General features: G+C 41.3%; 3 protein-coding genes across 6 annotated transcripts; 2 read left to right on the forward strand and 1 right to left on the reverse strand.

The window, feature by feature from the left end:
• The first annotated feature begins 173 nt into the window (after positions 1–173).
• Positions 174–6,572, forward strand: dcaf15 (DDB1 and CUL4 associated factor 15). Its single transcript, XM_056371830.1, has 13 exons — positions 174–329; positions 1,022–1,119; positions 1,514–1,652; positions 1,765–1,871; positions 1,991–2,136; positions 2,219–2,380; positions 2,774–3,391; positions 3,497–3,588; positions 4,130–4,252; positions 4,499–4,581; positions 4,723–4,827; positions 4,941–5,056; positions 5,738–6,572. Exons 1-13 carry the CDS (start codon positions 234–236, stop codon positions 5,791–5,793), a joined length of 1,941 nt encoding a protein of 646 aa, XP_056227805.1. The 5' UTR covers positions 174–233; the 3' UTR covers positions 5,794–6,572.
• Positions 6,573–8,863: 2,291 nt separating this feature from the next.
• rfx1b (regulatory factor X, 1b (influences HLA class II expression)) lies at positions 8,864–20,258 on the reverse strand. 4 transcript variants are annotated; one of them, XM_056371825.1, is made up of 18 exons: positions 20,113–20,258; positions 18,595–18,964; positions 15,471–15,568; positions 15,258–15,347; positions 14,296–14,369; positions 13,843–14,131; positions 13,563–13,744; positions 13,320–13,439; positions 12,823–12,941; positions 12,428–12,546; positions 12,039–12,142; positions 11,768–11,919; positions 11,459–11,556; positions 10,615–10,764; positions 10,289–10,500; positions 10,012–10,165; positions 9,870–9,915; positions 8,864–9,767 (listed from the first exon to the last, which is right to left on the reverse strand). In XM_056371825.1, the coding sequence occupies exons 2-18, from the start codon at positions 18,935–18,937 to the stop codon at positions 9,616–9,618; spliced, it is 2,502 nt and encodes an 833-aa protein (XP_056227800.1). In that variant the 5' UTR covers positions 18,938–18,964; positions 20,113–20,258; the 3' UTR covers positions 8,864–9,615. The 4 variants fall into 4 exon arrangements, with proteins under 4 accessions (XP_056227800.1, XP_056227801.1, XP_056227799.1 ...); XM_056371826.1 differs by having other exon boundaries at positions 8,864–9,764; positions 15,258–15,350; XM_056371824.1 differs by having other exon boundaries at positions 15,258–15,350.
• A 782-nt stretch (positions 20,259–21,040) lies between these two features.
• rln3b (relaxin 3b) lies at positions 21,041–22,271 on the forward strand. Its single transcript, XM_056371846.1, has 2 exons — positions 21,041–21,262; positions 21,350–22,271. The coding sequence occupies exons 1-2, from the start codon at positions 21,088–21,090 to the stop codon at positions 21,628–21,630; spliced, it is 456 nt and encodes a 151-aa protein (XP_056227821.1). The 5' UTR covers positions 21,041–21,087; the 3' UTR covers positions 21,631–22,271.
• Positions 22,272–22,371: the final 100 nt, after the last annotated feature.

Below are 22,371 nucleotides of genomic sequence, written 5' to 3' on the forward strand. Positions count from 1 at the left end.
ATTAAATGTCTTGTCAAAATTTCACGTTTTATTGTTGCCGGACGTGGCACTGTTGTATCAGACACAGTTGGGTCCTTTTGTAGTAGCCTCTTGCAGGATGTCACCTCTGCCGTGGCCTACCTTTGTTTTGGTCTTGATGGATGTGTCCACCGGCGAGTGAGGGCAGTCTCGTGCGAGCTTTGGACCAATCAGGACGGCCCTGATTGCGACTAGGGACAACAGTTCGGGGAGAGATGGCGCCCAGCTCGAAATCAGAAAAGGACGACGGCAAACAGAAAGCTCAAAGAAAACATAAAGACCATGTCGTGAAGCTTCTCATGCGTGGGAAGGTAGATATGAATCCACGAAATGTATGGCACGAAAAGAATGGCTCATAGATTATGTGAGACTGCTTCAGTCAAAGCCTCCTTCTTTTCGGCAGCCTCTGAGGCTATAGCTAACTGCTAACTAGCTTTGTGGCTAACCAACTAACAGCTAATGGCTGGAAGGTGGCTAATTAGCTAATGCTACAAAATATGAAAATGCGCTTTCTCTGCTTTTTAAAGATGTCCCTCGTCATTTGTCTGTTTGGTTTGCTAATGGGCTCAAAGGCACCTCGACCTAATGTAACACTGGTGGGCTGGTAGCATGCTAGCCATTAAAGTCAATGGTAAATACCTGTTATATTGTAACGTTAAAGCTCAGTCGACGTTAGCCTCTGTTAAACGGCTGCAGCAACTTGTAGTGCACCACAGCCCATAAAAGAAACCTGTGCCCTCGTATTTAAAGTAAACTGCTTTACTTCATCGACAACTCCTCTGCTATATGTGTGCTGAAAGTCATTAGATATATTACTGTGCCTGGCATTGAATGAAGCTGAATATCCCTGTGTAGTTTTTATCCAGAGCCATTACTTCTGAAACAGCTATTCCACTAATACTACAAATGTTCTATACTTCACACACATTTCTGTGCTTCATGTTGCACTATGTATGTGTTCATGAAGTTGTCATCTCCTCCCGCTCTCTGACCTGTTCTGCAGCTATCGGGACAGTTTTCTCAGCGTCTGTTCAGGAAGCTCCCGCCTCGAGTGTGTGTCCCATTGAAAAACATTGTCAGCGAGGAGTTCCTGAGAGCAGGGTCAGTGTACATGTGTTAACTAAATGGTTTTGTTGTGATTAAGCCCCTTACATACTATGCATTAAATTATATAAACCACATTGCCTGCAGTGAGTACATTTCAAACAGCATGGGATCATTGGTGTGTGAATCAGGCTTGTTGATGCTTTATCTAGATATGAGACTGCTAGTGGGGATGCACCGACTCAAGTTTACTCTCCCAATACCGGTTACCTCAGTTAAGCTTGTCAACCGATACAGACTACGGCGCCAATACTGATCCAGCGTATCAGATTGGTGCATCCTCACCTGTGTGTGACCATTGCATCCACAGTGGAGATTTCTCATGTGTAATATTGTTCAAGTCAAGACATGTATTATATTTGTGCATACTCTGTCACCTTTATGGTTCCAGACATATCTTCCTTGGCTTCACCAAATGTGGCCGCTATGTTCTGTCCTACACCAGCGACTGTGGAGAAGATGATGACTTCTCTTTCTATACCTACCATCTCTATTGGTGGGAGTTCAACCTGCACAGTAGACTCAAACAGGTAAAGGAATCCTCACTGTGATATAGCCAGCAGATTCACATGCAAACTTTGAAAGGTCAACTGAATGTATGCTTATCTTGTCTGTTGTCTCATATCTACTCTATGTTTTTAGGTCCATCATGTGCGTCTGTTTGCAGGTGAGGAAATCTACAGTGACCTGTACCTTACTGTGTGTGAGTGGCCAAACGACCACTCCAAAATTGTCATCTTTGGCTTCAAGTAAGTAATAATAAACACACTGATCAGCAGCCTTATGCAGCTGTTTCAATTTCAAACAGAATTATGTTATTGCAGTATGTAGGTAATGATAAGTAATATTGTGTGGTTCTTCTTGCTAGTACACGCAGTTCAAGCTCTGTGCTGATGAACTTGATGATGAGTGATGAGAACAACAGAGACATCTACATCACCATTGCCTCCATGCCTCCTCCTAAACCATGCTCTTACTGCTGCCCAGTTCCCTCAGCCACAACCATACGCACAGGTAAACACACACAAAAATGCACAACTCCACTGACCTCATTGCCCCTGTCTCTCTCTCATCTGTATTCTTTGTCCTTCCCCAGGGAGTGGGGAGTGTCTTGAGCATGGCTATGTTCTCAACAGCAGGTACCAGGTGGTGTATCCGTTCCCCACTTTCCAGCCAGCTTTCCAGCTGAAGAAGGACCAGGTGATCCTGTTAAACACTAGCTACTCTCTAGTGGCCTGTGGCATCTCACTTTGCACAGGTAACACACACACACTCACTGTCCTTGTCTCTTTCTGTCTGCAATCAGACTTTGCTATATTTTTAACTGTCTCAGATGCACTACATATTTACTGGGATAGGGGATAGGAAAAACCACAGATCGGGTCATTGTCAGGAGAAACTGAATTTGGAGGGTGAGGGAAAGGCCTGAAATTTTTGATGTGCTATTCTGTGTATTGTGGCTCTGTTATGCTCCCAAGCTGCCAAATTAGTTGTCTTTCACTGTCACTGCTCAAGAAAAAATGACCAGTTGTTATTCCTGATGCGCGTGTGCATTTTCATTAATTCATATCTATGAGACTGGCTAATTTTCAGGCGGATGTTCAGCAGTATCATGTCAGAATTCAGTTCTATTTCCTGATGTCTCTTGCAGGTAAGCAGGGTCAGTCATCGCAGATCCTCTACACAAAGAGAGCCGCTTTGTCAAGTCAAGCCTCCACCTCTCCTTCGTCCACCTCTTTGGCCACTTCTTCGTCACTACCTCAGGGATCCCCCGAAAGCCGACTGCCACCTAGCAGGCCCGCTCCGATCCCCTCATCTCCTAGCCAGTCACAGGCAGCCGTGAGAGCCCGGGAGTTTGCAGCTGACCTCTTCAGGCGGGCGCAGGGGGGAGGAGGAGGAAGTGGGAAAGAAACTGAGGGCCAGCAAGAGAGGAGAACAGCTGATACTGGTGAAAAAGAGGCAGCACAGATACCAGGAGACAAAGGGAAAGCTGGAGAGAGGAGGAGAGAGGAGGAGGATTGTAGAGAGAGGAGGGAGGAGGAGGAGAAACGGACTAGTTTGCCACAAGCATCAACATCAGGTGTGCGCCACAGTTTGCATCAATGCCCTGAACAAGTGATGTCTCCTGCATCCTCTTCCTCATCACCTTCGTCCCCTCGGACCCCGTCCTCATCACAGGAGGCTGGCCCCAGCGAGCCTGGATATGTAAACTACTCACACCTGCACTACCGCCTCCAACAGCCAGGGACAGCGGAGCAAAATACAGCAGGTGAGATAAAGAGGACACAGACAGTGAGTGATTAAACGTGTGACTCTTGCCAGGTTAACTCTGAAGCTGTTGACTGGCATTTTCCCCCTCTGTTTCTATCTGTAGGCTATGAAGATGATAAGGTCCAGCTGCCTTTCACAGTCACTGATCTGAAAGGAAGGAACCTGCAGCTGGTCACTGGACCACACAATGGACAGGTGAGTGTTTGTGTCATGTGGCTGTAATCATAGCACCTAAATGTAGTCCAGTTTTTCCAGTATTTTACATATTGATCATATCGCAGTCTTAAGGTAAAGGTTAATTTCTCCATATAGTTTATTTTATTGACAGCTGCAGTCCAGTCGTCCTTTGTTGCAGGGTTTGGCTTTAGCCATTTCCATGTTCCAAGTTGAGTTTGTTGCGTTTTGCCCAGGTTTATTTAACAGAAGAGCTTTTAATGTTACACACCAGTCTGAAAAAAATATTGAACAATCTCACCTTAAAATAAAGAACACATTCCTAAGTCTGTAACTTCTGTGACTGAACCTTCATTCAGTTTGTTTTTTATCTTGCTGTGATTATATAATTAGTGTCCATGGTCCATTTTTAGTGTAACTGAATAAAGCGTTTGTGCTCAGTCAGCTAAAAAGAAACATTATTCACCCGTGTTAATATTGAAGATTTGTATGATTGCTCTTGGTACCGTTAATGTTTTTTTTTTTTTTTTTCAAGTTTTAACTTGTGTTTTCTCTCTTGCAGAGTGTGTGTGTTGAGCAGTTGACTTTGGACTTTGAGTATCTTATCAATGAGGTGATCAGGAGCGATGCTGCCTGGGCCACTCAGTTCTGCTCCTTCAGTGACTATGATGTTGTGATATTGGAGGTCAGTAAATGTACACAAACACACACACACACACACACACACAAACAATACCTTCAGTCTCTGTCACATCATGAGTAACAGAACTTACAACTTAACAGAAATATACTATGATATACATACTTCCTAACTTGTTTCACATTTTGTATTTGTTACTGTAGATGATATTTAGCTTTTATGTTTCTGCATTAAACAAAGGAAGGAAAGACATTTTATGAATTGAGATAATGTGTGTTTGTTTTGTATCAGGTGTGTCCAGAGACCAACACTGTGATGATCAACATTGGTCTGCTGTTACTGGCGTTCTCCAACTCAGACGAGGAGCACTGCAGGTATTTGTTGTCCTCTCTGCTGTTTAACCCTATGCTAATTAACTCAAAGCTTTTGTCATCCCTCCCATTTATTCCTGATTGGCTCTTTGTCTTCACCAACAATCATCACTGAGTCTGTTTTTCATTGTTTTTTGTCGTCAGGCCAAACACCTACCATTCCAACCTGCAGGTTAGCTGGGACTTAAACACAGGTGTGTGTTGCACCGTGGGTGTTGGTGACCTCACAGAGGTTAGAGGTCAGACCAGGTGAGGAACTACTGCCACCCTCCTCAAACACCGTTCTGTCTTTTTCCCTGTTTCTTGTTAAGCTGTGTTAGTTCTGTTGTGTTAAAGGTGTTGATCTTTTGTCTCCCTGTCAGCGGGAGTGTGTGGAGTTCGTACAGGAAGTCCTGTGTGAATACAGTGATGAAGTGGCTGGTTCCTGAGAGCAGCTCCCGCTATATCAATCGCATGACTAATGAAGCTCTACACAAAGGTGAGTTATATACACATCTGCATCCTGATTTCTACCACAGACCCTCCAACACAGACTAAATAGTGTCTCAAAATATTTGCCAGGTGTCTATGAGAATTCTCATTCATCCAAGACAAAGGACAAGTTAGAGGCCAAATACAAACCAGATTATACTTTTTAGCAGCTTTTTTTCTTTAATTTCCAATGCCCAGATTTGTAACAGCTGAGGAGTATTTCGTGTACATGGGAATTTTTTGCACCTATAAAAGCTGGACACAAATGTAACTTTTTTTTCTTTGTTACCAGACACATGTTTACGTTGATGCAAATTTTTATAAAAAGAGGTATATACAACATAACTACCGTACTTGGATTCCCATACAGTCTTGATCTTGGTTGCTGGGCAGTATGTGGCAAACATACAACACACATGCTATTTAAGTCTCTCAGTGTCCCAGTAAGCTGATAGTGAGCCAGAATACCAAGAGCCTGAAACTGAAGCAGCTAAATGGAATTCAACCATCATTCATTTTATTATTTACACCAGTTTGTGACATGTGAAATGTCCTCTGTGAGAAAAGGCCCAGCCAGCCAGTATGGATACTACCAGGTGTCCTGGAGTTGGAACACATAAATTTAATGTTTGTAAACTTGTTTTTGTGTGAATCATAATTCAAATTACACTCATCTTCTGACTTATAGGCTCATCTCTGCAAGTGTTGGCAGATAGTGACCGATGTACCTGGATTGTATTATGAAGAAGGAAGAGGACAACAAGTGTCAAAGCAAAAGTGCACACAAACACATCGACATAGTCTAATCTTCAGTATGGAGCCCAACCTTAATCTAAAAAAATGGGATATGTTCAGTGCTTTGGTAATATGTAGTTAAAACATGTGTCAAACTGAACTCACTAGAACGCACTAGATGATAAACTGTAAAGATGAAGTTTTTCATGTGTTCTGTGTTTAACTTTGCAGGTTTCATCTTTTTTCTTTTCTTTTTTTTTTTCTTTTCTTTTTTTTTAATTGTGTACTGTATTATTGTTATCGCAACCACCAAAACCAGGAGCTGGACTGAACAAAGTTTTAGTTTTTACTTTTTGTTTTTATACATACAGATGTACTGTTATTGTGGTGAGAATGTTTTTTTATGTGTCTTTAACTGAACGTATGCAATATCTGCACCTGTGCTATCCGACAAGGAGATTTATTACAGAGTATAAGTGTGTATGAGTGTGTGCATGTTTACTGTGTATGTAACATCTGACGGATGCTGCTGCTTCTGAACAAGTTTCCTCACTTGATCTGGACCAGTTCAGTCTAGCTGTGTTCATTCATAAGGCCGCAGTATTTAAAATGAGACAAAGTGAAACCAGTTCTGCGTCACTTTAGTCTTAATGTCTTTTTTATGTCATGGAGTTAGAAGGTGTTTGAGTCATCTGTTCAGCTGGTTGACATCATTCTGTATGTTTACTGACATGGAAGCAAGACTATTTTAGGTTGGGATATTTTGTTAAAATAAAATGTTTAAAAGATTTGCTATCAGTGGTTGGTTTTAAAATAATTTAGCAATATTATACACACAGCTTTTATATTTGCAACCTGCACTTAAATATCTTCTTTTAGTTCAAGTGGATTCATGCATTTAAATGTGCTATTAAGTTTAGTTGGGGTTTGATATAACTGTACATTCATGAGTTGTTTGCCTCTTAGGTTTTAAGAAAACTTTACCTTGACTAAGATAACATTTGTAAATGGCTCAAAATAATTTGTTCAGAATTGTTTTGGTGGATTTTTTAAAAATCCTCTTCAGCGCTGCAACTTGGGTGAGTGAAACTAGTTTTTGCTTCATTTATAGTGAATTACTGGATAATTTTATGTCCTCAAGCTTCAAATAAGGAAAATATTTGTACTTACTTAAGTACTTACTAGTTACTAGTTAAGAGAACTAACTAGTTAGAGACAACTGCAACCTGTGACGTGGGGTCCAAGACACTGTAAGCTTCATTTTAAAGGGGCTTTCCACCAATTTTACACATAAAGTTCAATGTACTTCTCATGGGCTTTGGTGTTATAATTGTCTTCTTCTGAGACTACAAGTCCAGAGGCATTATGCTTTCAGGTTGTCAGTTGGTCACATTCTTGTGAATGCAATATCTCAGTAACGCCTTGAGGGAATTTCTTCAAATTTGGCACAAACGTTTATTTGGACTCAATGTAGCGGGAATGCCCAGAGGGAATTTCATTACTTCTGGCCCACTAACCTCACAAAACACATTTTTGGGCATGACTCAGGAATTCATACACGAATTATGACACAACTTAATACAAATGTGTAATAGGATAAAATGATTAAGTGATAACATTTTATATCCAAATGGTGAAAGGTCAACTTCACTGTGACATCATTATATTTTGCAAAAACACTTGTGGCCATTAGTCAATGCTGTAACTCCTTCAGTTCCATGGCTGGTTGGCAGAGGCAGAGGCACACAAGCGCAGGCTGTATTCTAGTTAACAGAAAGTCAGCATTAAAAACTGGAGATATGAGGTTTGACAGAAGTTGCCATTTAGGAGGTCTAACAAAAATATGAGTTTCATTATGGGGAAAAGTAGAAGCCAGTGATTTTGGAGCTTGACTCATACTGGAGACTGAATGTCAGGATATCTCCATCTCCACAGCTTCTATATTGACCATTATTTTTTTAAAACTGTCTCTTCTTCTCGACTTTATGTCGGTACAATACTTCAACTCTGGTGTGGTTGAGCAAAGACCAATAACAATGTCTACAGTGATCCCATGAAGAAAAAATTCTGGCACATTTTGAGAGCAATCACATCCTTTTAGTTAACAGTGAGAATAAAGCTACCAATGTTTATCACAGATTTAAGAACAAAGGTCTTCAGAATAACATCAAGAGGACCTCTTTTATAAAATATTCAGCAGCACAAGCCTGGTACAGAATCCAAGTCACAATTGTTATGATAGTGACATTGCAGCTAGCAGTTGATTTTATTTTTCAAGGCAGATTTTATAGTCTGCAAATATACCCTTTTTCTATTTAGTGCTCTTTGGTGGCATCTTGATAGTCAGATTGTCCTGAAGGACATCCTACTATGACTATAATCTTTTCTTATTTCTTTTCCTTTCAGTACCAGAGTCCAACATCTTGTAAAACCAACATCTGCTCATGCCATGTGAGAAGCTGCTGGTTGAGCATGTGCTCTATGGAAAGTATCCATCTAGAAAACCACCATGTTCACATGCTTGGTCCATCATCATCATCACAATAAAAATATAGCTCAATACTCTGGATGGTGGACATACCACGACATATTTCTTAAGGCAATAATGGTTAGACAACATACAAATAGTTTGAATATACGACAGTGTTCACAAAAGGTACGTAATATAGGTTCTATACAATATATTCAACATAGAAACCCAGAAAATAAACATCTACTTTTACACTACAAAAACTTTGACATAGCTTTAGCTGGTACATCTAGCTGGTACAAAGGTTACCATGGATACATTGTAGTTAAGTGCTGATTGGGTGGGATAAACTTTGGCCTTGTCCTGTGGCTGACTTAAGTAGCAGTCTGTTTATCAATGTGTGTGTGGTCGGGTAGCACTTGAGTAATCTGTCTGTCAAGTAGGATTTTGTGTGTGTGTATAAAACAGATTATGAGCTTGAAAGAAAGAATGGATAATGAATGGATGGATGGATGAAAAACTGGGTGGACTCATCACAACAAGGCTTACTGTCACCATCTCAATTTTTTTTCTTAAACAGCTAGCAAAAGTTCATGACAACACCAAAACTACTTCACAGGACCTTCATTTATTGATCCACCAATACAGAATATATAGAACACAAGCGTTTTCTTTTTCAGGCTAGAAATCTCTCAAAGGCACAGGGTATCAGTTAGTTGGCCAAATTAATAAGAAATGACATTTAAAAAAGTAAAATACGGCATTCACAAATAGCTGTAAATCACATCCAAGCGCCAACAAAATTTTATGATGCAGTATCATTCCAGATGCTATTATTAGATTTAAAAAATGTATATTTCAGACAGTGTGATTAATTAAAGTCCAGCTCCCCTGCATAGCCATTGCTTTAAAGGCAATGTAGGTGATACTTTTGAGTTTAGAGTACAATGAAGAACAATGAAGATTTTTCATCTCTCCGCAAAAATCAGTTTAGTGGTTAAGGCAGGGCAGGAGTGAGTCGAGACTGTACTGTATATATTGTTGAGTTTAGGCTGCACAAGAGTGGCTATTGACATCTAGCCGATGAACAGAGAGTGGAAAGGCACAGGGAAGGATTGTAAATGATTAGGTGAAGGCCAAAAGAACAAAAAAAATGGCAGCACAAAAGTAGAACATACAAAATTGGCAAGGGGCTCTCCCACTTTCTCACATGCTTGCACACGCACCAGGCAACCACACACCTAACATCAAACATCGTCTGTTCGCAAATCTGAAGTTGATGACAGAATGGGATGACATGATGTTAAACTTAAAGCAACGGCGGATGTGAAGTGGTGTGTGTTAATTATATGGATGATTGGCTAAGGTGTGTGCAAATTTAAAGTTGTCCTGGGCTGCTTGGTGGGCGGTTCCATAGACGACTCGTCGTCGACCGCACTCAGAGAGCTGGACTGCAGCACGAGATCTCCACTCTCTTCTTCGCTCTCCTCTTCCTCATCCTCTTCTTCTTCTTCTGATGGAGAAAGGCAGTGACATGACAATAAGCATCCTGATTGCAGATGCTAGAGCAAAACTAAATACTAAATATATTTGTGGAGAACCATGCTGAATTTACCTTTCTCCAGGTCTGGAGAGGTTCGGCTCTTGACAGTGCTGGCAAACTGCAACACAGAGTAAGGATTGGACATTTATAAACATAAAGCGTGAATCATCAGATGCGGGAAGCAATATGTGAGCGACTATGTGCAGGCACATACTTCTCCCATGACTGCAATGGGTGTCTCTCCTTTAGCCTGGGCCACCCTGTGCTCTATCAAGTAGTACATATACTCATCATACAGCAGGCGGATCAGGTGAAAGGAGCCAAAACTGGCAGCACTGCGCAGAGTCAGGTCCCGGATTACCATAGAACTGGTGAGATATCAGAGGAGATATACAAAATTTATCTTAAATCTTACATCTTTATCTAACAAGAAGCCAAATATCTTATGTGCCGATCTTTGTACATCATGTTTTTTTTTTTTTTCCGCTCACCTATAGAAGGACCAGTTGAGCAAGAAGACCTTGGCAGCCTTTGGTAGGGCAACAGGGTTGTGCTCGTAGGGCTTTAGGACCTGGGAGACAACACTATCCAGCCAGGTAGCCCACTGCTCCAGGGAGTTTTGCTGCTGCAGAGTCATTTTAAAGTCTTGCTCCAGCCTCTGGACCACACGGTCTTCACACTGACACACCCAGGATGCCTGCTCCTGTGGGAGACACAGGTTGACAGTGTAAGGGTTCGGTTTCATTTCACTTTAACATCAACACAGGAAAGTAATAGATGGGATGGGGAAAGGAGGGAGACAGTAGTACTGACAGACCTGTACATTAGTGAAATCAACTCGGTTGAGGTCAGAGAGCATCTGGTTGATCTGGGCTGAGTTCTGAAGGACTGCGCGGGCAGCCTGGGCCAGGTGGTTTAGACTGGTGTAGCGACGCAGGGTCTGGGAGAAAGAGCCTACACACACCACCTAAGGAAAGGGAGAGGGAAAGTACAAATACTAAGAAGTCAGGAAGTAGGCACAATAAGGCCCAATCCACACTTGCAATTTAAGTACATCTCAGGTTTTCCAATCTCAATAGGACATCGCTGAAAACCTGTAAATGCACATCAAGACCAAATATACAGTGAGATCCCATCGCACAGGTAGGTCACGTTTGGAGGTGGTCAGGGTCATGATCATTTCTAAGTTTGTCTTTCTCATCTACTCCACTATTCGGAAGGTCAGCAGTTCGATTCCTGGCTCTTGCTGTGCTCCTGATGTGACATCGGTGTGTGCATGTGTTAGAAAAGCACTTTATGTTTAGAAAAAAGCACTTTGTGAATGTGGCTTGTGGTTTAAAGCACTTTGAGTGGTGGCTACAAAAGCGCTATATAAATGCAGTCAATTTACCATCTAGCTGTATGGTGAGACATGAATGTGTATATTTTTCTCTTTAGTCACAGTTTATGGTAGTTATGGGAGCAGGAGGTCACTCGACACACATTTGACATAAATTCTCGTTCCAGGTCCAACTGCTTAAACTGGATCGAGACATCATCTGGATGGATTTGAGAAAGTGTTGACAACTGGCCATGTACAGACATGAAATACAAAAATGTAAAAGAAAGGAAGCAGAGCTCTTTCTTGATATCTAGTGTATCATGCATTAGCATACAATTACCTTTATGCGAACCATCTCTTCTGGTATGTTCATCATGGCACCTGTCAACCAATTCTCCAGACTCTTTGCAAAGTTACGGATGGCCTGAGTTAAGGCACCTGATGCAGGTGAGGTAGTGATGTAGAAAGGAGAAAGAGAGAGAGTAGGTTTACATTTACATTGACCTAAAGGTGTGCAGTAGAGGAGAAACCCCCTGACCTTGCCCTGAGGTTGAAGAGCAAACTGGAATGCTGTAAATCTATCTGTCAGTCTTGATTGTCTCACTGAACAGTTTTGTTCACATTGCTCTTTGAAGCCTTAATAACTCACTAGGGATGGGTCTCAGTACATCAGGGATGAGGATCTCCACCAGAGTCTGGTACAGCAGGTTGTCACACTCTCTCGTCCAGCGCAACACTGGCTCAAACTTACACAGCACCACCAGGCACGATTTGGGCAGACGCTTCTCAGACTCATTGTGCCTGGAGGAGTGCGAGAGTGTTGTTACAGAGGTAGAGACAGACCATTCATAGTCAGTTATAGCTGTGTCTGTGTCTTATTTTCTTTCATCATGTTGTTTGAGTGTGTTTGTGATACTTACAGGTTGAGTGACTCTGTGTCATTGCTCTGGCTGAACCTCCAGAAGGATTTCCACAGTGTCTCCACAAGAGTGAACTGAAGGTTGACCATCACATCCAGAATGGCCTGTGAGGATCACACACACAAAAACACCAAGGTCGTTAAAGCTTCTTTACAATTACGGCGTCATGTTTTCTCAATATTGTCACCAGAAACAATTTTCACAGGGAGCTTTATGTCTTTTTAGTTATTGAAATATTTATGTGCTACACAACAAATTCACCTCAACTTTTGACATCAGACTACTGGCTGTAATTGAAGCTGTGTTTTAATAAGGATGCAAACATGAAAATAAGGAATATTATGGTCAGTGTATCAGTCTGTAACCTTTCCATGTCCACAGCAGCCTACCTCACAGTGTTCTCTGTAGAGAGTCTGAAAGGCCTTGAGGTGTTCTAAAAGGATTCCATCAGGCAGGGTTCGATCTTGCAGATCAATGTCCACAAAGTCTGGCAGCGGCCTTGATGCCTCTACACAAGATTCAGCACAGGCAAAAAGAGAAACAGAGAGAACATGGAGATGAAAGAGTAAAGTCTTTAGTTTCACGTTAGACAAAATATTTATCACCAATCATTCCAGTGTTACCACAATTTTATAATTATTACCAATAGTGCAATAGGAAATTAAGGCCTGGGTTAGATCAACGTATTCATTTCTTTTAAAAAAAAAATCGGACAACAAGAGACCGTGTATTGCTAGAAAAAAATGGTTCACATCATGCAGTGTTGAGTGCAGCTGTTCCTCACCCAGAAACTGTTGATACTGTTGCACCTGGGCTGAGATATCACAGAGTGCCGCCTGCTGTTGACCTGTCCCACCTGATGTCCCATTGGTGATCCCCTGTGCCTTCTGAACTGGCTTTATCCTGTTGGATAGTTTACCCAGCATTCAGTGATACAGAGAGAAAGAGTCACAGGAAAGATACAGGATATGTTGTAATTGCACGTGCAAAAAACAGGCAATGATAAAATCATGAGCAAAGAAACACCTTGCTGTTTATAAATGGATGTTTTGCCTTTGAGATGTACTTATAATGTGTATGGGTGGTTGGTTAATGCAACCAAGATGCATTGAGAATACAATGCAGTGCAACTCAGGCACAGATTTAAAGAAATAAACTCACAGGTGAGGCATTTTTAGGTGATGATATACACTAATATAATTCAAACTATATTTACAAGATCTCAAGAGTAATGCTGAAATTACAAATTTAACAAAAGTACAAGTGCATGTGTCTGGATACCTGTTTTTCTGTGAGAAAGGCTGCTGCCTCATCGCCATGTGCTGTTGTTCATCCATCAGTCGGAGCAGCGGGGAGCCAGATTTGATCCTCAGGCCATAGTAGTGGTACTTAGAATTCCCTCTGAAACAAAAAGTTATTACAATGATGTAAGATACTCCTCTAGCAACATCAATGCATGTGTGTGTGTGTGTGTGTGTGTGTGTGTGTGTGTGTGTGTGTGTGTGTGTGTGTGTGTGTGTGTACCTGGTCCCTAATCTTCGTGTACGCAGACCCATGAAGACAGACCTGATGAGTTTGCCGAAAGACGCAGCATTGACAGGTTCTAGTTTCTGCTCCTGGCAATGCAGCAGGTAGTGGTAGTAGAGGGTGCAGCGAGGTAAACTCACCCCCTCCGCCCCCTCATAGTTATCACACAGCCACTGCACCTAGGGAACACGGTTGGTGACAATATTTAATTTTCTGAACATTCATGTCATAGATTATGAATAAGCACATTTTTCACCTTCACAACTTGAGTACTCACAGTAGCAGGTGGGGCACGAGAGTTAGGGCTAGAGTAACTCTGTCCTCCTCCTCCACCTGCCGCTCCTCCTCCCCCTAACACATAACCTCCCTGAATGACGTAGCCCGCTCCACCTGCAGCAGCTGCTCCGCTATTGGCTCCCCCAGTTGCCACAGAAACTGACTGCGAGGTCACAGATCCGGTGATGTCTGACTCAGAGCTAGGCGTAGCCTCGTAGTAGGTAGAAGAGGAGGTGGGAGGGGTCTGGGAGTAGAGGGGCGAATCGGAGAAAGGGTAGTTGCTCGATCGACTGGACAAGAAAAGACACGTAGATGCACACAGAAACATATAAATGTACAACACATGCAGTGGTAATACCACGAACTTTGCAAGATGTGTGATTGCTTGTGTTAGTGAGTGATTGTGTCTAAGAGATATGCAACAAGCAGCCAAAGCAGTTTGCTCTCTACTCACATGGTGGATGTGGTGAAAGTTGCATCTCCCGCTCCATCCACATACTGCACCTGGCCAGAGTACACATGCTCCACCTGGACACAAGCAAAGAGGAGTCTTAAAGTAGCTTTCAGTCATTTCTGGGATTTCAGTGAAGGGCAGCACAGAAGGATGCAAAGACAATATTAGTATCTTTTCATATCAGACAGTTGTCTATTTACACATTCAGCAAACACGGAGCCACAGTAGCGTTTCTCATTTGGAGTTGTGTTTATGTCGACTGGAATATTCACTCTCTCTTAGCTCTGTTTTTGGTCTCCACCAACTCCTGAGGGAAATACCTGGCTCTTTAGCTGCTAAATGCTACACAATGTCCCAGCTGCTTTCTAAATTTGTCTCTTTTGTTCTCAGTGGGCAGTGAGCTGTCAGTTTGAGTGTTTTTGCTGTAAACAGGTGCCGACTGCAGCTGGAAACAACACATACCTAGTTCAAGGGGGGTTCTGTTCAGAGGAAGGGCAGAGCAGCCACAATTTCTGAAACTGGTTACACAGCTCCCCATCATTGTTGTAATACATCAATGGAAGCCAAATTGTTGACTGAATTTCTTAGTAGGCATGATAGTTTAAAGATGGATATTAACAAACACAACTATAGAAATAAAGAAGTAGCAGGCTGTTTTCTGCCAGCGAGGATCAATACAAGTGGTATGGCATGACTAATGGCCAACACAGCACAGTGTTCAGGTAAGGCATAGTAAGAATGTGAGATGTAGTGATGTGTGTTACAGAGGTGGAGAAACATGCAAAGCTTAGCAAAGGGCTTTCTCTCCATCAACCCTCTCTTGTACTTGCTGTAAAGGGTTCCACTTCACAAAGCCATTAGTAATGAACACATGATGACATTACCCCTACACTTAAACTTAATGTATTTATCATCTATTCTCTTACGTGGTCAGATAAAATGTCTTGTGTATGTCTGTTTACCTCCTGGTTAATGAGCACAGACTGTATATTGTTGATGTGGCCTGTCTGAATCCTCTTGGCTGCCTGCGACACCGCCTGCAACACTGACCTCTGCTGGTGAGTAAAGTCACAGTGTCAAATAAACTTTATCAGCAGTCAACCCTCTGTTTGTAACCTGCTCCTTCGCTGTCAAATGACAAATTCATGGGGTTTGTAAATGTATGTGCGTCTTACCTGTGGGGTCGTCTGCACTGGTTGGACCACCTGAGTAGGAACACCGGGGGCAGGCGGGCTGGAGTCTGACAGACTGTCATTGGAGTGGACAGAACCCTCTAGGGATGGCACATGGAGGGTGAGGGAGAGAAGTTTCTTCAGATTATCAAATAAAACTCACTTACTAAAACTAAAAAAAACAAGCCACCATCACAAGTTCAGTACTCACGACATACTGCTTCCAAATCGTAATAACAGCCACCGCAGAACATCCTGCAACTAAGTTTCTTTTTTTTGCTTGACTGAGGAGAGACTGATACTGAGGAAAGAGAAGAGTGTGTCTCTCCTTTCATCCTTATATGTTGCATGCAGAAGGACAGCCTTGGACAGCTAATCTCCCCAGATGGAGAGAGAAATCCCTCCATCTTGTAAACATGCAGATCAGATGAGAGAGGGAAATGAGAGATACACGAGGGATGAAGGATAGAGGGAGAAAACAGTGGATGGAGGGTTGGCAGAGGAGAGGATAATATTCACATTTTTTTTTTTATACCTTTCAGGTGAGAAACAAGTGCCCTGCACTGTCTACTGTGCTGCTCTACCTACGTTAACTGCTGTAAACATACCCGTAGTTACATTTGAGCCAAGTCATAGCAGAGCCAGCACAACTCCGCACAACACATCCATGCAATTTAACTTTGTATTATGATCGCTAATGAAAAATAAGATTCAGTCGCTCCTCAGATATTTTTACATTTTGGCTTCCACCTGCCAGTTTGGCAGGTTAATAACTTTTTATATAAGCAACTTTTTTGTAAATTTAGTAAATTAGTTTTTACTAGAGATAACATAATGTCCCACAGGCTGGCTAAATATCTAACTACTTACCTCTGTCTGGTGGCTACATTTATACCTCAAGAGGGGAAGTCTAATAAGGCTACTGATTGAACAAAATAATGAATGTGACATTATTCTATGCAATCCCTTCTGCTCCACAACTTTGTTTAGTTTAACCAGGTTTATCCAGACCTGACAAATGCGTGGGGCATGTATCTTTTTTCATTTTACATTTTGAACGCTAAAATTAAACAAATAACTATTATACTATACTTTTTATACTTATATACTATTATTTCTACCAGTTTAACAGGTAAAATTCTAGTTCTTTAAAAGGAATCCCTGTTACAAAATTGGTTTTAATGGTTATTACCAACATTAAGTCCTAGCCGCACAAAAGCAAGCACAAAAACATTTTTGTCCTGTTTATATGTTACATAATACTTTCCGTTCCATTCTGTGTTTTTCAACAGAGGCGGGTTGTTACAATGTCTAAACCTTGTGAATAGCACAACACAATATACTGCATCACTGGTTTAATAGAAATGCTAACATACATAATTTCAGCCAATATCAAAAATGTGAATACATAAAAACAGAAGAGCACACATGCTTAAGTGTATCCTCTCTCATGAAGCAGTTATTCGGCTAACTTAGTATTCCTGCACCACGAGAATGAGACAGGCCTCGGGCCTGTGACTCTATCACTCTGGGTGAGAGTGCATAGTGTCATTTGATACTGGCAGGCAAAAAGATCTACGAATAGACAGCCCTAAAATAAATATACAGATATACTCCAGTGTTGGGGTCGATTCTCTCACATTTCCACTAGTTAACACCCTATTTTAAAATACCAACTGGTTTCCTTACTATTGAGCTTTTTTTTTTTTTTTTACTTAAGGATACATTTAAAAAAAGCAATGGCCTTAATTCATTTTAACTAATATCTGCAAAGGGCTGAAAGCCTTGTAAGCACACATTACATTAGGAACCATAGATACAGCCTCATCTAATTTTCTGTAATGCAAATTTCAAACTTAAAGCTAAGCTGATGTTATATAATAATAAAAAAATAAAATCACTACATCTCTCTAGAATAGCAAAAGCAGCAGAGTAAAAGACAAGTCAGGTTCCATCCATCAGCCATCCACGCTCCCACGTTTGGGACTATGCAGCCTAGCAACCAAATCAATCAGCTTATTTTGTCCACATAATGTATGCACCACCCAACCGGACAATCAAAATATATCAGTGTTTTTTCAATACTGACGCAATTTAGATCTGTGCTGGTCTTCATTCTAGCCTACTAATCAGGGACTATTTTAAAGATGACATGCAGTTCATTAGGGCAGAAAACCTGTAACCTGGGATTATTACCAACAAACAATGAATTAACTAAACATCATCCTCATCAACAATAACTATTCAGATTGTTATAAACAAATGCAGTCAAATAATTCTTAAAATGTCTGTGGATATTACTGGAACATGTTTTAAAGCCAACTTGGGCTATAGCTATTAATTATGGATTTCTTTTTAGAAATCCTGTTGATTATTATTAAAATGTTGATGAAAAAGTGAAATCTAGGCTTGGGATAAAGATATGACGATAATTTTGATTACTGATTTGTTAAGTGAAGATGATTAAACGTGCAGTTATAAAATATAATGGATATTGTGAAAAATATCCATTGGAGTTACCAGAGGTCAAGGTGTTGTTGTCAAATTGCTATTCAAAAACACAAAAGATTTTCATCTTAAAATTTACACCACTGAAAAAAGCAGAAAATTCTCACACATGAGAACCATGAACCCTAAAATATGTTTTTTCTTGACAAATTACTTAACCATTACTTAAATATTAAAATTATTTAAGATGAATTTTCTGTTCAATAACTAATGGATTAATTGCTTCAGCACTATTTGATACTACTTCAACTTTTTTTTTGTTTTTTGTTTTTTTACAGCTAGTCACAAAAAAATCTGAAATTTTTGATCATGGCTGTCCCTGTAAACTAATGACAAGCACTTCTCATTATTTTAAAGATTTATGGACAAATGTTTATATGCAACTCTCCTCTGCACTGATTTGTAACTACAATGCAAGACTCTGTGACAGACAAACTGCCAGTCTCCAACCAGGATCCAGCCTGTTGTTTATACCCTAGAAACAGACTTGTGGGACAAACCGAAGATTGCTCAGACTGCACAGCATACCATGCCCTCCTTCTGCCTATGTGAACTAGCAAGTGTGTATTATCTATGTTTGCAAAGTACTGTATGTATCATGTTGGTATGTGTCTCTCACCTGTCACAGTTACTATGATGTACTGAGGTGAGCCACTCTGACCATTACTCTTCTGGACCGTAGAGTGCTGGATTTCAGGGGTTACATAGTGCTGCGTGGGAGTGGTCAGAACCACTGCCTTCTGGCTCTGGGTGGGTGGTGCTTGAGAACAAAGTGCATCCTGTCCTGTTTTTGAGGCAGTGGTTGATTGGTTAGCTGTTGTAGTTGTTCCAGAGGTTGGTGGGATCTCCGACAGGAAGTGTGCTGTCTTTGCGGATGAGGGTGTGGTGGCTGCAGCTGTTGCTATGGTTACTGTGTTGGCCTGCTGAGGCTGAAGGTCCTCTGAGTATCCAGAAGTTGCCATAGCAACCAATGCTTTGAGGCACTAGTTCTGTGAATAAAAAGAAAGAGCAATCATTAGTGAAAAGGCTACAAATGTACATAGAAACACACTTTGTTGGCATCATTTCACCTCTTTATGTTTTGGCCAAATATAACTAGCGTGTGTGTGCTAACATGTGTCTATGCATGTGTTTGTTTGCGTGTGCGCGTGTGCGTGTGTCTGTCTGTGTAACATAAACCAGAAGAGGAAGTAAGGCTTTTGTGTGAGACTAAGCAGTAGTCTAGAGCCTTTCCTGTTTGGTCCAGTATGAAACACAGTGCAAATTTAAGAACGATTAATAGAGCAATCACTTAAATTAGAAAAACAAGGTTTATTCACCGTTACCGTGGTGTTTCAAGTTGCATTAAATAACTACCTAAAAATGATAAAATATGTAACCATGGACAGTCCCAGATATTACTATCATATTAATCATTTGGTCCACTGTCACTCAGAACTTCAGGCCATCCCACTGGGAGACAAGCCACTCCTGCGTAAACCAACACGGCAAACAAGACAATCAGATGATCATCCGGCACACTGTGTTCACGGGAGTGACTTTCCGAATCCAATGTCAGACCAAAAACTTTTTCAAAGTCACAAAAACATTATGAAACATTATGAATTTATGTCCATGTGTTTATAACTCATAGATTATTTAGTTGAGTGAGCAGTTCCATGTGCTTTTCTGTACCTAAGGTTTCTGGATTGATTGCTTGAAAAGTGAGCTGAGAAAACGAGAGTGATAGCTTCCCCAGCTAACAGCTCACGTTGATTTGTGACGTTAAAGCGAGTTAGCTAGATGTTAGCTACTCCTGTCGGTTAGTCAATAAATCTATGACTACGCCATCAATCACGTCTCACTCTAATTTCAACGGTAATCGAAACTGTAAGAAACACCCTGAACATTATGCCAAATTAGCTTAAAAAAAAAAAAAAAGTACGGCAGGCACTACAACACACCCGCCATCTTGTGCTCTTATCAAAGGTCTGACATCGCCATAACAACGGTCTGCGTTTGGAAAGAAGCTAGCAACCACTTTCATCACCGACACTCTCGACCAATTTCACGTTAACGCTGATGACAGTACAAACAAGCACACGTATAAATTATACAGAAAATGAAATGATGAATCGGAAATATTTTACTTCTTCACCTCTAGATTAATCCAGTATTAGTCCCTTTTAGTCGTTAAAGTTTTTTTCCTTAGATTTAGGTTGTTGTTGTTGACTCCCGTTGCTTGGTTCTTGTCGCCAGGACTACCGTGACTATGGCGCCTTGCCTTCACCGGGGCAACTGTTGCTACCCTCTCGTCATCGCTCCGCCCTACACTAAATGCGGATTGGCTGACTTGGGAGGTGGTCGTAGCGTCATTAAAATTACTGATCGTTGATTGGTAGACAGTCCCTGTCTGTCACTTTTGCCAGAGCCCAACGTCAAATTACCACTTCTAATGTGACTTTTTCGATTGCACAGAATGTCAAGCAGATAGATGGAAAATAGTGAATGTCAATTGATTCATTTCAAAGAAAATATTCATACTGTCGCATATATGTAACCCCCTCTATATGCTCTATAAGCATATTTGAATAATAAATATTGTAAAACATTCACAAATTCACAACTGATTTGTGTCAGTGCAGCATCACCAGCTGTCCTCATAAACCTATCTGCAGTGTTCATGTATATGTGTTTGTGTTGCTTGTAGTGAACACCAAGGCACAGCACCCAGCAATCCTTGGGGTGAATGGATGGTGATCTCCATCCAATGCCTGCCAGAGCAGATACCAAGACGGAGATTGTGTTGGTGACACACAGCACAACCCAACTGATGTAAGGGACAGAAAGGCCATCAAAAGGTCACAGGTGATTAGATAGCCAAGAGTTTGGCTTACATCATCTGTGGCATCATTCGCTACTTAATCACAATTTTTCTTTTTCTCTATGTTCATTGTTGCCCCTAAAGGTCTCCACTTTTATCTCTGGGCATGACGAAGAGTGCAGGTGAGTTGAGGTCCTTCTCTGAGATGCTGAGGCCTATATAAGCTGTTCAGACACAGACACAAACCACACAGACACCTCAAGCAATTTCCAGCCTTTGAGACACCTTCAGCATCTTTTAACTCTCACCATGTGGAAGGCAGCACTTTTGACCCTCAGCTTGTTGGTGGTACTCGTCGACAGGGTTCGCTCCAATGATGGCCATCCCTCTTTCTATGGGGTGAAACTGTGTGGAAGAGAATTCATACGAGCTGTCATCTTTACCTGTGGTGGTTCTCGCTGGAGGAGAAGCATAGGAGACTCAGGTAATACTGTGTATGTGAGACTTTGTCCCATGTTTTCCAAGAGCCAAAATGTAATATTAAGAGATTCACCCCTCTTTTTTTTATCAGCTCTTATTGGGGAAGAAGCGTTTGACCCATGGGTCAAAAATCCCATCCCTCAACTTACCAGTGAGCAGGATCCTGTGGAGTCCAAAGCATGGAAAGATCAAGCGTTGGATGTGGCATCTCTGGCTGCTGGATTCAGCCGCTTAGCTCGCTCCCCAATCTCAGAGGAGGTGCTCGAGGCTCTACGGAGTGCAGATAGAAAAGGACGGGATGTTGTGGTTGGACTGTCCAACGCCTGCTGCAAGTGGGGCTGTAGCAAGAGTGAAATCAGCTCTCTGTGCTGAACCTAGTTTTTTAAGTTATGAATCTTGTGCTGTCACCACTGCAGAGCTCTACTCTTTTCCTATCTCTAACTTTTCCTATTCCATCCAACTGACTGTCCATGTGTTGACTATTGATACAGGAATGTGAATGTGTACACAAAAGTTTTTTTCTGTGATTATCAGATTAATATATATGTTTAATAAAGCTTTGTGTAAGTGTTGCGAAAGTCTTTCTTGGTCTTGCAAAAGATACTATATTACATTTCATGCTCACACTTCCACTTTTCCAAAACCTTGTTTTAGAAACATAGTTTTGAGAAGGATTTCAAAATGAAGGAAGTGGTGGTAACTTTGACTACACAGTGTCCTGATGTTCTCTGAATTACATCTGGTTTCTGTGAATCTACAGAGGCATGTATAGACACCATATATGAGCAGATTTATGAAGAACTGACATCCAGAACAATAAACGTACAACATGCTATCTGTCAGGCTTATGATGTTGGGGTTGTGTTGTTTATTTCAAGGTGTTCATGGCATTATACTCGATTTCCACCCAAAGTTGAAATATCACTGTCATGTTAAGACAATGCCATCAAATCTGGACTGAACAAACTTCACAGTCGTGGTATTTGTTGGTGTTCATGTTATTGTATCCACGCCCTGCATCAGTTCATACAGATCAAATGTACAGTAGTTTGATGCTGCAGGAATTTGAAGCTGACACCATCTGGCGGCCAGAAAACAACACAAAACAATGCA

The sequence above is a fragment of the Seriola aureovittata genome, chromosome 3 (assembly GCF_021018895.1).
Source record: "Seriola aureovittata isolate HTS-2021-v1 ecotype China chromosome 3, ASM2101889v1, whole genome shotgun sequence".
Lineage (NCBI taxonomy): Eukaryota > Metazoa > Chordata > Actinopteri > Carangiformes > Carangidae > Seriola > Seriola aureovittata.